Source organism: Osmerus mordax, chromosome 5 (genome assembly GCF_038355195.1).
Source record: "Osmerus mordax isolate fOsmMor3 chromosome 5, fOsmMor3.pri, whole genome shotgun sequence".
NCBI lineage: Eukaryota > Metazoa > Chordata > Actinopteri > Osmeriformes > Osmeridae > Osmerus > Osmerus mordax.
The window spans coordinates 20,761,984-20,780,611 of NC_090054.1; the positions used below are offsets into that span (position 1 = coordinate 20,761,984).

The 18,628-nt window shown below is 50.7% G+C and overlaps 1 protein-coding gene across 1 annotated transcript in view; it reads right to left on the reverse strand.

Annotated features, from left to right (window-relative positions):
* The window catches only part of macrod2 (mono-ADP ribosylhydrolase 2), a gene marked incomplete in the record, with an annotated part of 331,272 nt that overhangs the window by 15,330 nt on the left and 297,314 nt on the right, over positions 1–18,628 (reverse strand). Inside the window, 1 exon segment of the mRNA XM_067236376.1 lies at positions 8,972–9,050. Within this exon segment, the coding sequence (XP_067092477.1) occupies positions 8,972–9,050 (79 nt within the window).

The window sequence follows — 18,628 nt, forward strand, 5'->3', positions numbered from 1 at the left end:
ATGTGAACCTCTGAATCAGGGCCAGACAGTGCTGAAACGAGCGCTGGCTGAGGGGAGCGCTGTCAGAGGCCGGCGCTTGGCAGCTCCTCAGACAGCCATCAAACAAGGCCGACACTGGGCAGGGCTGGAGAGAGAGAGTCTGGGAAAGAGGCTAGGAGAGAGAGGGGCTGGGGGAGAGAGAGGCTGGGAGAGAGAGAGGCTGGGAGAGAGAGGGGCTGGGAAAGAGAGGGGCTGGGGGAGGGAGGGGCTGGGAGAGGGAGGGGCTGGGGGAGAGAGAGGCTGGGAGAGAGAGGGGCTGGGGGAGAGAGAGTCTGGGAGAGAGAGGGGCTGGGAGAGAGAGGGGCTGGGAGAGGGAGGGGCTGGGAGAGAGAGGGGCTGGGAGAGAGAGGGGCTGGGAGAGAGAGGGGGCAGGGAGAGAGAGAGGCTGGGAGAGAGAGAGGCTGGGAGAGAGAGGGGCTGGGAGAGAGAGGGGCAGGGAGAGAGAGAGGCTGGGAGAGAGAGAGGCTGGGAGCCCAGACAACAGAGCTGGCCGGGTATTATCAGGGATTAGAAGGGTTGATGGACACTGGAGCTATGTGAGATAGGAGGGGTGCCCGGTGTATGCAGAACACAACAGGATCACTCAGACAATAGGCAGTAACCCTTTTAGAAACCTCCAAGTGCTAGTCGCTGGGATTCAGACATTCCATTGACCTTGGATCACGCTGGAGTATCACGTTTTATGGTACGTGCATAAAAACGGGTCTTTTATCTTCGCCCAAAAAATAGTCCCATTAGAAAGACACGTGTGTGTAATTGGTCATTCATGTGGGTGACTTCGGAGGGGAAAAAACATGGTCATAGCAGCTGAGGGTCCCAGATCCCTAGTAATACGAACACTTCCTGGTACGGCTAGTAAACCTGCCAGTCCTGTCTGCTGATTGGCTGCACGTGTGTTGTAGCCGGTTCATAGAGTCTCTTCCAGTCGTAACTGGTCTTGCCTCAGCAGGACTGTGTGCCAGCTACAGATAGCGTCTCTAACTGTATGAACAGGTATTTTAAGAGCCCCTGGAGACACAGTGCTTAGATGGACATGCTGTCCTGTGGAAACAAGCAACCACAGAGTTGGAAGTCTTACCAGTAAGTCGCTCTGGATAAGAGCGTCTGCTAAATTACTAAAATGTGACCACTTTAGCATAAAGTGTCAACTATGGAGAGAGAGAAAAAGAAGACAACATCTAATCCTTTGTCTGTTCTCTACAAACAGTCCCCCTCTTGGAGAGCTGTTTTCTGTCTGTCACTGCTTTGTCACAAGGCGACAACGCGCACAGGTAAATGTCAATAGTTTAACATGATAGCTAGTATCTCCCAGATACAGCTTTAGTGTCAGAGCGGCAGAATGATAAAAAGCTTTCTGGGCTGACAGGTCTACTTGTGCAACTGCCTCGGCCCAGCCCAGCAATGCTGTTTAACTGTTTCTTTGTCACTCTCTATAGGAGGTCTGGAGGCATTGTGCTGGTAAGCCGGATGAAGGGACTGGCGGTGGGAATTAACCATGGATGTAAGCTCTTGTAATGCAATGTACCTGATGTGAGGTATTTTTAACCCCTGTTGTGTCAGAGTTAGGAATCAATCTGCCACAAACAATGCACATGTCGTGTCCCACCTCACACGTGGTAAACAGCCGCCATAAGTCCGTGATCTCAACGAATCAGGGTGAGCATTACTCACCTTCCTTCAGCTCGCTGTCGCTCTCCTCGTGACTCTCCTCGTTATCTGCCCAGGAGAAACAAGGAAAAACACAACAAGGTTCGATGGTTGCTGAAGGTTTTGCTCTGTGACACAGTTTCTCTCCAGTTTGTGTACAGTACACAGACATCCAGAGCTGACAGTCACAGCTCCGCGGTTATTGGTAGGATGCTTGTTTTATGACAACAGTGAAAGGTCGTAAGCATTTTACAGTCAATAGACACAGGTCTCAGACATTTACAGTCAATAATCGAAGTTTGTTTTTACCACATGAAAACAGACCATTTTTCCTCATAAAACACACACACACACACACACAGCCAGCCCCCACCCTCTCCCCCTACACACACACACACACTGCCTTGACACTGGTGGGTGACGTCACTGTCACGGCCACAGCCGTGCCCCCTTGTTTTTGGTTTTGCCCTGCCCTAGTGTTGCCTTGCCCTAGAGTTGCCCTGCCCTAGTGTTGCCCTGTATCTGTCATTGTCTTCACCTGTGTCTCGTTCAGTGGTTTCAGTTCTCGTTTGTCTTATCATGTCCACCTGTGTCTTGTTTGGTTCTGTGTATTTTATGTTTCTGTTTTGTGTCCAGTCTTTGTCTTGTCCTTCCCCTTGTTACCATGAGTACCCTGTCTGTTCCCGTTTAAGAATAAACCCTGTTTGACGCCATGTCTGCCTGCGTTTTGGTCCCACCCCACCTCTCCACCTAACAGTCCCACTACGAGGGAGCCTTCTCTACACACCAGCTCCTTGACTTCAGACACAAACGCTGGGAAACATCCCGCTTCCACAACGCCTTGATTTCACAGAGAGACACATTGTTAACTACCTCCAGGAAGACTGCCCCTTTCAACAAAAATAAACCAGTTTGATTTCAACACTGTTAAGTCTACTGTATGAAGCACGCAGAGCACACCAGAGGAGCTTGTGGGTGGAGGCTCTGACAGGCGCAGGGGGAGGGAGGGGAGAGGAAGAGAGGGAGGGAGAGGGATAGAGAGAGAGAGAGAGGGAGTGAGAGGGAGGGAGGGAGGGAGGAGGGAGAGAGAGAGAGAGAGAGAGAGAGAGAGGGAGGGAGGGAGGGAGGGAGGGAGGGAGGGGGAGGGAGAGAGAGAGAGAGAGAGAGGGAGGGAGGAGAGAGGATGGAGGGAGAGGAGGGAGGGAGGGAGAGGGATGGAGGAAGAGGAGGGAGGGAGGGAGAGGGATGGAGGAAGAGGAGGGAGGGAGGGAGAGGGATGAGGAAGAGGAGGGAGGAGAGAGAGAGAGAGAGAGAGAGAGAGAGAGAGAGAGAGAGAGAGAGGGAGGGAGGGAGAGAGAGAGAGAGAGAGAGAGAGAGAGGGAGGGAGGGAGGGAGGGAGGGAGGGAGGGAGGGAGGGAGGGAGGGAGGGAGTGGGAGAGAGATAGAGAGAGAGAGAGAGAGGAGGGAGGGAGGGAGGGAGACAGAGAGAGAGAGAGAGAGAGAGAGAGAGAGAGAGAGAGAGAGAGAGAGAGAGAGAGAGAGAGAGAGGGAGCATGCATCTCTGTTCACAGCCTCCAGTCTCACAAACACACACTGAGATCTTGCCAGTGCTCAGCACAGCTGGAGTGATATGCGACTGTGTATGCATGTGCGCATGTGTGTGTACGTGTGTGTGTGTGTGTGGTGGCTGTATCAGAGGGCCTGGGTGTTAACACACAAAGGCGTTAGCTTCTTTGATGAAACGCTGTTGTCATCCGTTGTGTAGAAGCATCAGGTCTCCTGTGGGTCCAAGGACAGGCATTTCTTTTGTACAACACTGAATAAAAAGTGCAGCGCATTAATCTAACCCTGCTTGAGGAAACAAAGAGAGGCCTTGTGAAGACATGTAAGAATGCCACACTGAGATAACACATCTGCACTGCTGCTATTCACAACAACACAGACTGACTGGTCCCTCAGACACAGACTGACTGGTCCTCAGACAGACTGACTGGTCCTCAGACACAGACCTGACTGGTCCTCAGACACGGACTGACTGGTCCTCAGACACAGACTGACTGGTCCTCAAACACAGACTGACTGGTCCTCAGATACAGACTGACTGGTCCTCAGACACAGACTGACTGGTCCTCAAACACAGACTGACTGGTCCTCAGACACAGACTGACTGGTCCTCAGACACAGACTGACTGGTCCTCAAACACAGACTGACTGGTCCTCAGACACAGACTGACTGGTCCTCAAACACAGACTGACTGGGTCCTCAGATACAGACTGACTGGTCCTCAGACACAGACTGACTGGTCCTCAAACACAGACTGACTGGTCCTCAGACACAGACTGACTGGTCCTCAAACACAGACTGACTGGTCCTCAACACAGACTGACTGGTCCTCAGATACAGACTGACTGGTCCTCAAACACAGACTGACTGGTCCTCAGACACAGACTGACTGGTCCTCAGACACAGACTGGTCGCTGCAGGTTACCGGCACGAGCTTCTGGCTCGGCGCCGGTGCAGTAGGAGAAGAAGACACGTTTTGGTTTTAGAATAAAGTAAGACTTAGCAGTTTCAGTCATACTCTGTCCCTGTGTTTTAACTCAACACCCCCACCGCCCTCATTCATCTATCTGTTCTCATTCTGAACTCTTCCTGTCTCTCTCTCTCTCTCCCCCCTGTCCAGCCCTGTGGAGATGAGGGCTGTCAGTAAGCAGGGCCCTGGGAGAGACATCATGTCCAGGGCACCACGGGGACACGGAGGGGGGATGGACAGGGATGGGGGTCTGGAACAGATAGTTTAAAACAGACCATGGGAGGGGGGGCTGGGGGACGGGGGGCTGGGGGACGGGGGGCGGGGGGATGGGACACAGGTACTATCCATTTCAAAGGTCTGCAGTGAAGACAGCAACCAAGAACAGCTGGGGGTTTCATTTCAAGCTATTACCCCAGCATGCCGTTGTTACTTAAGGATAGGTATATTATTGTGACATTGATATTCTTTTTTTATTGATTTAAAACAGACGCCATCTGTGACCAGCCGCATCGAAAGCCCTGTGTGCCAGTAAATCCTGAAAGCTGCCTGTTGTGTTTGTTCTAACGGTGGAGAAGTCCTCCCAGTGTTTGGCTCTTGATTTGAAGATCTGACTTTGTAGAACAGACCCCAAGAGTAGCCTGGCCAGCCAGACACACTGTCTCTCTATCTCTGCCTCTCTCTCTCCCCCTTCTCTCTCCCTCCCCTGTCTCTCTCCCTCTCCCCCCTTCCTCTCTCTCTAATTGTGGGGGCCTGAGTTTCACGGCCTCCCTGCTCCAACACCACCAACCCACCGCGACACAATCATTTTCCTCCCCTGGGGGGGTGGGCGGAGAGTCAAACCCAACAATCCCAGTCTTCATTTTCACTCCTCTCAGCGGTCAGCCGTCGCCCACGACGCCTCAGGAAACTGCAGTCGTCTCACAACAAACGCACCCCCCTCGTCCTGCAGATTGCGGGCTGAGGTTCTCAGCTGCGCAAGAGAAAGCCTCTGTTAAGGGCGGCAGGGGCTCTCATGCAGGGTGGAGATAAACCGTGTCAGTGGCATGTAAATAAGTAGCACTGGGCGAGTCAGCTAGAGAGTCAGAGAGAGAGAGAGAGAGAGAGAGAGAGGAGAGAGACAATCAGATCAGAGAAAAGAGAGAGAATCAGAGGAGAGAAAAAGAAAGAGAGAAGGGCCTGCCGTGTAGAAAGCCACAGGCTGTGTTAATATTCTCGGTCGTGTGTCTCATGAAGGAGAACAGTAGACAGAGCCCAGCTTGCGGCTAGCCACCCCCATGATGTGAGAAGGGTGTTGTAGCAGGAACACTTTTAAAACATGCCTTCTCTCCTCTTCCCAGCTGTGCACGTCCACACTCACAAACACCTCTGAGGTACTGCCGTGGCCAGACCATCTTCTATCACAGCGTATTCTTATACCGTAGAACACAATTCTGTCAAACGATTCATGATATCAATAAACCAAAAATGTATACACGAATGAGTGTGACTACTTTTTGATTATATTGTATGAATATACCCACTCAAGATACTCTAGATTGTACTTATTGTTTCTAGGCTCGAGAAGGTGATTACACAAAGGCAGCGCGCTAGTTTTCGAGTACTGCTTCACCAGCGCATGACTGTGAGACAGTATTCCCCTCTCATGTCATCGAGGTACACTCTGTACTGTTTAACTGTTGTTCCTGGTGAATACGTCGTTAGACAGCGTCCCAGTTAGACCATCTGCAGGTTGGAGAGCTCTTCACTCGCTCCTCTTTGTGCTTGTGTGTTTTTGTAGGAGAGCGGGTACGGCTGGATTTAGGAGGCTTGTGGTTTTAAACAGAGCTGACAGGAGGGGTGGAGACCTCAGACCAACAGACACTGCTTTCAAGGCTGCTCTTTGTCTTTCTGCAAGAACTCCATCAATACCAATTCAACCAGTACCCCCCCCCCCCCCCCCCCACATGGTTATGTGTGTGCGCAGCAAGCTAGCTAGCTACATGATTAGCCCGGTACTGATAGACGTTTGAAAAATGTGGGCTCCTTCATGCAAATGTTTCATTATATATCCAATCGGTATTTAAATATTTGTCTGAAAACGTGTGTGTGTGTGTGTGTATGCATACCGGTTGCCATAGAATTGTGCACTCCACATTAGAGCGGCGGTGTTTTTTGGCTCTTTCATATTGTCAGCTTGTGGCAGGCATATTGTAATAAAACAATTTCCTGTATGCAAATGACCTGTTTACATGCTAGAGCTCCTGCCAGATAAAGCCACTCTGACAAAACCAAAACACCGACAATGAAAAATGAGTTCAGGGAAAGGAGACAGCTATTCAGGCTTCCCACCAGCCTAGACATGCTACAGAGCCATGGTGTTAGTTAGTTACTGGCTACATATTACAGGAAAAACACAAAGCAGTCGCTCTCTTCCTCAGCGGCTAGCTGATAGGAAGGGGGGGGGGAGAGGTATGAGAGAGGGATGGGAGAGGGTGTGGAGAGCTGGAAGAGAGGGGTTGGAGAGAGGGAATGAGAGAGTGATGGAGAGAGAGGGTAGAGAGAGGATTGGGAGAGGTATGAGAGAGGGATGGGAGAGGGTGTGGAGAGCTGGAAGAGAGGGGTTGGAGAGAGGGAATGAGAGAGTGATGGAGAGAGAGGGTAGAGAGAGGATTGGGAGAGAGAATGAGAGAGAGATGGGAGAGGGTGTGGAGAGCTGGAAGAGAGGGGTGGGAGAGGGAATGAGAGAGAGATGGGAGAGGGTGTGGAGAGGGGGGTACAGGGGGAATAAAGGAGGCAGGGGAGGACTGAGTGCATGGGGAGTGAGGGAATGAGAGAGCCAGGAGAAGGGGAGTGAGAGATTGAGAGGGGGAGCGTGTGAGAGGAGGGGAGGGGGGGTGAGGAGCGACAGCAAGGCGGGGCTGTGGGGTACAGGCAGACACCGAGCACTAGAGTGGAGCTGTTTGAGATCCACACAGCATGACTTCCAGAGCTGCCCATCGCAGATCCTCATGACTGACTAGCTGTCTCCAACCATGATGATTATGAAGTGTTACGACGGCATTTGAGATCGGACTCGGTTATTTCCCTGCGGTTACCATCGGCTCTGAAGGAGACACCTGCCAGGCTAATTTAGAGGTTCCGACTCCTACCTCTAATATGTCTTTTCATGCTCAGAGATCAGACATGGTATATATCCTGATCTAAACAATCAACCTATCCATCTATAAAGAACACATCTTCACCGCTGGTAAAGAAACACACAGAAGGTTCGTCCTCCAAAGAACTGTGTGTAATCAGCACAGTCTGCTACTGTAGAAGGAACCGTTTGGAGCAGTGGAGGGGTCAGGTCGACCTGTGAGGAGGGGTGCACAGGAGAGCAGGCCGTGGCGGGGGGGGGCAGGCGGCGACCCTGGGAGAGAATTTGACAACTCCTCAAGCCCTTAGTCTGGCCCGGTCTGACTGCATAAACATGGATCCAGCCAGGCAGTCGACACACGGGCATTAGCCTCCCCCAGCGTCCCAGGAGAACGTGAAAGGTGGCCTTGACCCTGGAGGTCAAAGGGCACATCAAAGGCAAGACTAGGCGATGAGGAAAAGCGCTCGGTGTGACACAGGGGCTCGCGTCACCATGCCCTGCTGGAAAGGTCCCCAATTTAATTTCAGCAAGTAAATTGGACCTCTCCCTCTTTCATTAGCATATGTTATAAACAATAGTTTCTGGAGTCATTTGCTCTCTGAACTTCTCTGTTGTTTCTTCCTTGCAGCGGGACATTGTGATTTTTGTATGCCTACCAGTCAGGAATACCCGGTCATGGGTTTGCTGTTCCACGGGCCCGGTGATTGGTGGCTCTTGTAAACTGGGGGAGTGATAACTGGAAAACAACGACTCCAGAATCTCATCTCACGGCGCTAATATGATGAGACGGGCACTGGGAGCACGAGAGCAGCCGCCATAATTACAGTCTCTCTGGCGAAGGCAATCTGTCACGGGCGAAGGGAGGGAGGGAGAGAGGGGGGAGGAGAGAGAGCGGGAGGGGGACAGAGAGGGGGGGAGAGCGGGAGAGAGAGAGAGGGGGGAGGAGAGAGAGCGGGAGAGAGAGGGGGAGAGAGCAGGAGTGAGAGAGAGGGGGGGAGAGAGCAGGAGAGAGAGACAGAGAGCGGGGCAGAGAGAGAGAGAGAGAGAGAGAGAGAGAGAGAGAGAGAGAGAGAGAGGAGAGAGAGAAAGAGAGGGGGAGAGTGAGTGAGGGAGGGAGGCGGATGATGGGAAAGTGTAGGAGAGAACAACAGCCATATGGGAGAATGGAGATGAAGGGCTGGAAGTGGGTATTCCGTCGGGGAGCTGGGAAACTCGGGCAAACGGGAGATAATGCCGGCTCGGTGGCCCAGCTGTGCTCTCCCGACTCTCCAGCCCAATCCTCCACAGGCCCCTGTCAGAGCTACTGCTCCCCCAGAAGAGACCACAATGGCAGGGGTGTAAGTGGGGGGTGGAGGAGGGTGGCTGGGTGTTTGTTTTTCTCTTCAGCAGTACCTGCTGCCCTCCTGCCTGTCTGGGGGCCCAGGCCTCTCAGATGGACACACACACACACACTCCCACAGACACACGCACTCCCACACACACACACACACACTCCCACAGACACACACACTCCCACACACACACGCACTCCCACAGACACACACACTCCCACAGACACACACACTCCCACAGACACACGCACTCCCACACACATACACACGCTGTCACAACCCAAACAAACACCCGACACACTTACCTTGGAAAGAGTGAGATAATTTATCCTTGTAGATCTTGTAGTCCATCTCCAGGAAGACACAGAAGACGACCCGTTGGATCTGCATGAGGGGACAGAGAGGAGAGGTGTTACACCAGGGCATCTCCCCCTGGCTCACTGGTGGGGAGGGGACGACAAAAGAGCTAAATGAACGAGAGAAGATCCAGTGATAGCGAGCTGGACCAAAGGGGCACTATCAGGGACCATATTACTGCTCGGAAATCCAATTAGGCCTCCCATTGAAGAACACACAAGCCTGGCCCTGAGAGAAGCCTTGTACTGATTATAACAATACTTTACATCATATTACCATGTCTGAACGAAACTAAAGTACTAAGCAGAGGTTCCTTAGTTCAGGAAGTGAAGAATTCCTGAGAAGGCTTGTGACAGAGGAGCCGGCAGAAACAGCCCTGTCAACAGAGGAGCCGGCAGAAACAGCCCTCTCAACAGAGGAGCCGGCAGAAACAGCCCTCTCAACAGAGGAGCCGGCAGAAACAGCCCTATCAACAGAGGAGCCGGCAGAAACAGCCCTCTCAACAGAGGAGGACTGAGTCAGCACTGATGCATTCAGGCACTTCCATGTCACCCTATATATAAGCATTAGTATTAATGTCACTGTTTAGATACATTTTAGTAATGGCTAGTTTGTCATTACTGGAGTGTTCAGTAAATCAAATACTAACCACATTTTAATATAAGTATTGGCTTGGTATTTCATTGGTATGCATGTCCTTTACCTGTCAGAGTTGAGGATTTAAAATGCTCTCACTGATTTATCGCTTCATAAAATGCAGCGCAGAAACAATCAGCTTTCCCAACATGTTCTTTTCTTTCTTTTTAAAACAGGCAACAAAAAAACAAACAGATTGAAAAATAAATTCCTGCCTGGGTGAACTGAATACTTATCACCTGGATGGTTTTAGCTGTGATGCCCCGTGAGGTGATCATGGGCCTGGGAACAGCCAGCCTCTCCAAGAAATCACAACCGTCAGGTCTTTAGAGAGCACCACGTTAGAAATCATAACCATCAGGTCTTTAGAGAGCACCTGGTTTGAAATCACAACCATCAGGTCTTTAGAGAGCACCTGGTTTGAAATCACAACCATCAGGTCTTTAGAGAGCACCTGGTTTGAAATCACAACCATCAGGTCTTTAGAGAGCACCTGGTTTGAAATCACAACCATCAGGTCTTTAGAGAGCGCCACGTTAGAAATCACGACCATCAGGTCTTTAGAGAGCGCCACGTTAGAAATCACGACCATCAGGTCTTTAGAGAGCGCCACGTTTGAAACATCTCCAGAATGAACACCTGTGGCATCCCTGTCACATGGACGATCCTCACACGGCTGGTGCTTAAGGTACACAGAAGGGTGGGTCAGATGGCTGAGCGGTTAGGGAATCAGGCTATTAATCAGACGGTTGCCGGTTCGATTTCCGGCCGTGCAAAATTACATTGTGTCCTTGGGCAAGGCACTTCACCCTACTTGCCTCAGGGGGTTTGTTTATCTACTTACTGTAAGTCGCTCTGGATAAAAGAGGCGGCTAAATGACTATATGTAATGTAAATATATAAACACAGCATGCTTGGTGTGATGCCCAACATGCCATTCAGAACAGCTCCATTTAGTCCTCCCTTAACAGACCTCTGTTTCCATCAAATCAGATGTATTTTAATAGCCCGCTTTTACAAGCAATGTCACAGAGGGCTTCACATGCGCCCATAGAACTGCACCTAAACCAACCTAAACCCTCAAGGACAAGGGAAAAAATTCCAGAAAAACGAATTTGCGGAAAAAATGGAACAAAAAATGGAACATGGCAGCCACTGGGTGGTGTGGAGGACTAAAGCCCGTCAGAGTAACACATCCCTGCCCCTCTACTGACTGAGCGGTGCCCGAAGGAGAGAAAAGGGTAGACAGACAGACAGGCAGGCAGGTAGACAGACAGACAGGCAGGTAGACAGACAGACAGGCAGGCAGGTAGACAGACAGGCAGGCAGGTAGACAGACAGACAGGCAGGCAGGTAGACAGACAGACAGGCAGGTAAACAGACAGACAGGCAGGCAGGTAGACAGACAGGCAGGCAGGTAAACAGACAGACAGGCAGGCAGGTAGACAGACAGGTAGACAGACAGACAGGTAGACAGGCAGGTAGACAGGTAGACAGACAGGCAGACAGACAGGTAGACAGACAGACAGGTAAGCAGGCAGGCAGACAGACAGGTAGACAGGCAGGTAGACAGGTAGACAGACAGGCAGACAGACAGGTAGACAGACAGGTAGACAGACAGACAGGTAGGCAGGCAGGCAGACTGGTAGACAGGCAGGTAGACAGGTAGAAAGACCAACAGGCAGGCAGTCCTCTCCCAAAGTGAAGCAGATGCATCACACACAGGGCATCAGATAAGCCCCTCAATATGGCCATTTTTGACCATTACAGACCAGACAGATCATTACAGACCTCCATATCGGTAATGGTGGTGTTAGAGAGAGATAAATACACTCTCCAGGACCCTGGCCCAGTGACACACAAGAGCCGGCCTGATACCGAGCCAGTCCAGCTCTTCACACAGAACTGTTGCTATTCATAGTTCCCGGTCTAAGCTTGAAATGTTAAGACTTGAATTCCGAATGGCAACACTTTTGGCCAGGTGTCTTGGGGAGCTATGTTCACTGAACGTAGGCTCAATCTTGTGCCCCCTCACCCCCGGAGGAGAGAGAAGAAAAGGCTCCGGACTCCTTTGAAGTCGCCTACTCGCTGACAAACAAATTGTGTGAGAAGCGATCATATTCAGCGAACCTATGAACACTGGAGGCCACAAGGAGGCAGACACCCCCTAGGTTCCATTCCTCTTTTACAGCACCCCATTTTAAACCTGACTGCTCACTAAGAAACAGGAGGAATCATACATTCATGCCTTGCATGGAAACACTCTCTCTCTCTCTCTTCATTCCTTGTATCCCTATTTTTAATCTCCCTCCCTCTCTCTGTCTCCCTCTCTCTCTCTCTCTCTCTCTCTCTCTCTCTCTCTCTCTCTCTCACACACAAACACACACACACTACACAGCTTGTCCTTTTACGTTGATCATTAAATGATGACCTGTCTCTTCTGCTGTGGAGGAGATGAAGAGGAGGGCTGGTGGTGGAGCACTGAGAGGTCAGCCTCGTGTCTCCAGCTCACACGCAGACCTGAGATTCCCTGGCATGTGGACCCTGAGGGGAAGGAATGAAAGGAAACACACTCCTTTCTTCCTCGCTCTGCATGCTCGTGGCCCGCAGGAGGGAGATGGAGTCGGCCGTATGGACCACTTGCATGTTGTAGACCCGGAGATGGTCCATAGTTCCAGGAAGAGTATGGCGAATTGGAACAGAAGCACAGGTCACGCAATGCCACTGAGAGTTTAGCCATGTCAGAGTTGTCATCATGGCCAGAGGCTGAATGTATGGTCTGGATGTCATGAAGGGAAACGGGCAAGTCGGACAGCAGGTCAGCCTCTCTCTCTGAGGGGGCTCGGCCAAGCTTCAGACCAGTGTGAGCAGCAGTGTTCTCCTTCTGAATACATTTACATTTAGTCATTTAGCAGACGCTCTTATCCAGAGCGACTTACAGTGAGTACAGGGACATTCCCCCCGAGGCAAGTAGGGTGAAGTGCCTTGCCCAAGGACACAATGTCATTTTGCACTGCCGGGAATCGAACTGGCAACCTTCAGATTACTAGCCCGATTCCCTCACCGCTCAGCCACCTGACTCCCTGTCAGTATGGATTCAGGAAGTCAAGCAGGAGTATCTTATCTCCTCCCGGCACACGCTCTGTCCAGACCGCTCCCTAGCAGGGTCCGTGGACAGACACTGCTTGGACACACACAGAAAAATACACTCAAATTTGAAAACAGTACCCCCGATTCTTGCCTGAACTTTCGTTTCAGTTTGAGGTTGATTGACACAGAATAAGACGAGGAGGAAGGAACGGCTTTCAGAGGAAGCCCTCCTTGCCAAAGGCAATTGGTTAGAAAAGGATCGCTGGAATATAATTGGCTGGAAAGATGGTGAGCTGCTCCAAAACGGCTACATTCCCGTTTCACTGACCCTGAGCTGTTGGTGTTGCTAAACAACGGAGCCCCTCGTTAGCTACGAAACACGTTTAAAGGGGACGAAACTTTATTTATTTAACAGAAAAAAACTACCTAGTCACTAACAATTTCCATACACAACACAAATAATCCACCAAATTCACCACAGATCACAAGCCAGGGATAAGCATGCTGAAATCATCGCCCCAGTGTCCTGTTCCGATTGGCTGATCAGCGCAGCTGTTTCGGGGTGGTGAAGGAGGGGACCCCGGGTGTGTTGAGCGTGCGTCCTGCGGAAGCCAAGGTTGGCCAAGTTAATGGAAGACTAATTAGAAAGCTGGGATCACTGCATGCTAGCGCGCCTGGTCATTACTCATCTCTGATTGGAGGGCTGTTGCCAAAGGGGAAGTGCAAGATGATTGGGTCCCTGGCTGTCGGTGGGAGGGGTTGTGGGCGCTACAGAAACGCAGGGGTGTGGGAAGCGGTGTGGGGGGCGGTGTGGGGGGCGGTGTGGGGGGCGGTGTGGGGGGCGGTGTGGGGCCGGCGCTGGCCTGGCACTCCGGCGGAGTGCTGGCCCGCCAGCTGAGGAAAGCACCGATGCAGAAAATGCCCAGAGTTTTAATTAAAAAACCCATCGGCTTTTTTCCATTGTTCTTAAACTGTACAAGACTTTACTTTACACACAGATATAAAGCATTTATATCTTTGGTGCAGGCCATTAACTTACAAATTAATTAAAAACTAATGGAATTTTACACTAAAGTGTTGAAATGAACACTTTATATTAAGGTTAAATGACATACTAACTACATAGCGATACCTACCGAAACAGCATTATAGGTACATAGGATTCTTCATTGCGATTAAATATTAAATAATAATCTATTGATACCTGGATACATGACAAAAAGTCATTAAACAGGTGATGCCGATGCCTTTCAGGGTTACCATGACTACAGCACCTACGGCTCCAGCCGTCCGTAGGGCGAGAGCAGGAGGTGTGCTGGCATCCCGCCAGGCGCTGTGACGTGCATCAGGTACACAGGAGGAGGAGGCGTCACCAAGACAGCAGCCTCACGCTGGGAGAGGAAGCTCCCATCAACAGGCCTGCTGTGGAATGAAACCTGCTGGATTCAATGTGGAACAGTGTGTCTGCTACTCGTCTATGAGGTGCAGGGCTCCTCAGGTGCCCCCCTGCCCAGACCTCCCCCCCACCCCCTCCATGAACCCCCTGCCCCCCTGCCCCTACCTCCCCGTCCCCCCGCCAGGCTAACAGATGAGCTGTCATGGCTGGGCACCCAGGCTCATAATTGCATTGGGGGATTTGCCAGCAGAGTCAGAACACACACTTTGCTACTTGCATTTCCTTCTTGATTCTGTCACAAACAATAACAGGAACAGGTTGGCCTAGCATGTCCTCCCCAGCTGGGCCCTGCACCCAGGAGAAAGGATGTGGGAGTGTGTGTGTGTGTACTTGTATGTATATTGTATGTGTGTGTGTGTGTGTGTGTATCCTGGGCGACTTTGTCAGATATCCGTGCGGGGCCCAGGACACTGCAGGGGGCTCCTAATGGTCCCATCCAGACGGTAACTATGACAACAGGGAGCGCAGCGCGGTGATGATGATGAGGAAAGACTGAGCTCCGTATCCGTAGGTGACGGGACGACACTGAGCGCTCCCCTTCGTATCACAGATACATGCTGACAGGGAAGCTCTCTGTGCACCAGAGATTAATGACATCATTCCGGTGCCGGGAGAGAGACTATGTCCCTGAACCACGGCCTGGCTGGACGTGAGAGGGCGCTGGTCTCTGGTGCTGTCGGGGGCTGAGGTGGAGGAACCGGGGGGGGCAGGTGGAACAGGGCCAGGCCTTATTACAGACGTGATTACACACACCTGAGACTCACCCTAGGAGGGAGAGCACAGCCTTGCACATGCATGTCTGCAAGTACACACACATCCACATACACACACTTCCACATCTACACACATCCATATCAACTCACATAATGCATACACACATACAAGCATGCGTGAGAACCCTCGTAGTTTGTGTACATACACACTTACAAAAGCCTGCTTAGAGGAAGTGTAAATGTAAGAAATGCAAGCCTGTCACACACGATGCTCTAGAAAAATAAAAAATAAAAATATTGTGTTGGTATGTGTCTACCCTTCCCCCATCCAATCACCGTGGCCTCTGACATCATCAGTGAGGGACAGCCAGCTGCCAGGAGGAGAGCCGACGCCCCGACCAGCTCTCAGTTTGACTGGGATTGACCCCCCCTCCCCAGGGCAGGGCCAACCCCACCTTCAGCAGCGCTATTATCATTTCAAAGAAACACCCAGAAAAGGCCTAGGCCTTTGAACAAAACGACCAAGATCCATACATCAAAGGAGGCTTCTGACATCGGACAGTTTGAAGGCTCAGGATGAAGCTCAGCCTAGAAGAAGACAAACCTCAATTCCACATCCAGACGCCCCCTTGCTGAGGCGCCCCCTCGCTGAGGCGCCCCCTCGCTGAGAGCCCCCTCTCTGAGGCCTGCTGGTGGAGCCAGTGGAGTACAGCCAGCCGTGCTAATTGAGAAGATGGCTGTTGGTAAATGCTAATGTACATACTTGCGCATGGCTGCTTAGTTGGGTGTGACTAAACAGATGTGTTAACATTCTAAATGGTGCCCTGCCCGTATGATTCATGACACGGGCGTACCGTTTCCCAAACTGCACACACGGTAACAGACTGAATATTCTGAGGAGATAATTGTGTGCTGCAGGATTCACAAGACCTAAATAGATATTACATTAGCAAACCAAGATAATTCCCTTCAGCACACGTCAGTCTTTTCGTGTGTGCACATACGGTATAGTGAGTAGAGCTTTGCAAATGTTTGTTTCAGCATATTCTTCTTCATTTTTCGGAACTAAATTGTTTATTAATGACCCAGTCCCGGCTTCTGCACACTAGACAAAAAGAGAGCTCAAGGCAAGAACTATTTTCGACCGGATGTTCAAATATTGTTTGCTCAAACAGAAGCAGACATGGTTAGACTGAGTCCTGGCTTTGGCACTCCACGTTTGCTGTCATCGAAAACAAGTGTAACCAAAGATCAGAGCTATGCTGCACATTCTGGGAACATGACAGCCTTACAGACTTATAATCCTCCTTACATCGCATCTAATCTCCATTTTTCATTATACCTCATAAAAAATAAATATATCTAAAAGCATTGATTTCAAAAGATGAAATCCTTCCGAGTTACAAAAAAACGAATCGATGAACAAGCTTGAACAGACATGGTGACTACGGCCAACCACAGAGAAGAGCAGACGGGAGCAGAACATATTCCATGACAGTTGTGTTTTGTGGTAAACTCTACCCCAGATTACAGGGAAATGTCAACAACCTCCCACAGGACCAGAAACACGCTTCATCTGACTGCTGCTAAGTATTTAGCAGCTCATTGCCACCGACAGTAATGAAACCAAGACTTTAATATCAGTGTGGCTAATAAGCTTTCTGGATGGATGAAGCCTTCTTAGGAGGGAAACATCAACAGCTTTTTCAGCAGGTTACTGTTGCTCTAAGCTTCACCGCATCATAACAGCTTCTCAACAGGTTAGAAATGGCACAATAAACCCACTGACAAATATATACATTACACTGTTCTAACAATAAATACAGTGACGGAAGGCCAGGGTAGGTTTAAGTGGAAGGGGTTCAGAGGAGGAGATATCGTCTCTGTTTCTAAGTAGATAACAATAAGGAAAGACACCACAGCTGAGCCTGGGGTCGAAGGTGAATGATGAAGGAGGAGTTAATATGGAGGCTGCACCCATGATGCATTGCTGCTTGGGTAATGATCTGACCCGGGGTCCCATGGTGACCTCCAAACCCCTTCATAGTCCTGGGAGGGGGATCATGTGGGAGCAGGAGAGTGTGAGAGAGTGTGTGTGTGTATGGGAGTATGTGTGTGTGTGTGTGAGAGAGAGTGTGTGTTTGTGTGTGTGTGTGTATGGGAGTATGTGTGTGTTAGTGTGAGCAGGGGTGAGAGTGAGAATCAGGGGGTTATGTTTGAACCAGAATCCTCCCATCTGTTGTTTTTTTTTTGATACTTTAACCTAAGCCCAAGGCTTCCATTTCCCCTTGAGGAGAAGCCAAATGACCTTTTCCATCTCGTAATCAACCCCCTCCCTCAGTTCATCCTGTCTGCTGGATGGAGTTAGAGAACAGAAGTCCCTGACACCTTTATCCCTCTTCCAATCCCCCTATTGACCACGAATAGACATGGAATACATGTCAAGCTGAACGATTGCTGTTTCCAACAAGTGTGACCGAACCCTCGATCTTCTTCCCATCTCTCCGTCACCGAGTGCCACAACAGAGCCTGCCTGTCACCTCCACTAACTGTTTCATATTTTCTCTCTTTACAGGTCAGTGGATCTGGTCAATACTCATAGTCTATCATACACAAGGGCAATATGGCCATGTCTGGTCCTCTTGTGGGAGGGTTAGTGAGCGCAGTCTACAGCTACAGATGATTCACTCTCTAAGCTCAGCTTGTACAAGACAGTTTGTTTTAGCTGGAGGGTAAGCTATGCCCGCAGATAAAGTCCTGCTATCTACGTGGAGCAAAAGTCAAAGCAACAAAGCGCCCTACCGATGTGAATGTTAAGAGAAAATACATATAAAAATCCTAGCAAATCCCCACAATCCCTGTCAATCGCTTCCTGAGGTCATGTGACTTCAGGCTGATTGGGGGGGTGCGTGCCTGCCTGACCTGGGGTCCAGTGTTAAGGCCAGACAAACTCTCTGGACAGGCAGGCCGAGTCTTAAACACAACTGCCAGATGAGAGCATCCAATCAGAAATCCCTGTGCTGTTATTGGCTGAGCTGGATGTGGGACGGGGAGAAACACCCCAGAGGCATGCTGGGAGCTGAGCACAGGAGCTGGGTGACAGTGGTGAGCCTGGCCTTGGGGCAGAGGCACACACAAACCTCTCTCTCTCACACTCAACCACACACACACACAACCACACACACAAACCTCTCTCACACACATACAACCACACGCACACACAACCACACACACAAACCTCTCTCACACACACACACACGCACACCTCTCTCTCTCACACACACACAACCACACACACAAACCTCTCTCTCTCACACACACACACACAACAACACACACACACGCGCACCTCTCTCTCTCTCACACACAACCACACACACACACACACACCTCTCTCACACACACACAACCACACACACACGCACACCTCTCTCTCACACACACACACAACCACACACACACGCACACCTCTCTCTCTCACACACACACAACAACACACACACACACGCGCACCTCTCTCTCTCACACATAACCACACACACAAACCTCTCTCTCTCACACACACACAACCACACACACACACACACACACTCACAAACCTCTGATGACGCTCACCCACAGTGTGCTGCAGGGTTGGCATCACACTCTTACTGTATGTTAGCATTTCATTAAGGCCCTGTTTGTGTTCAAGCTCCACTGGGTTGAGCTAT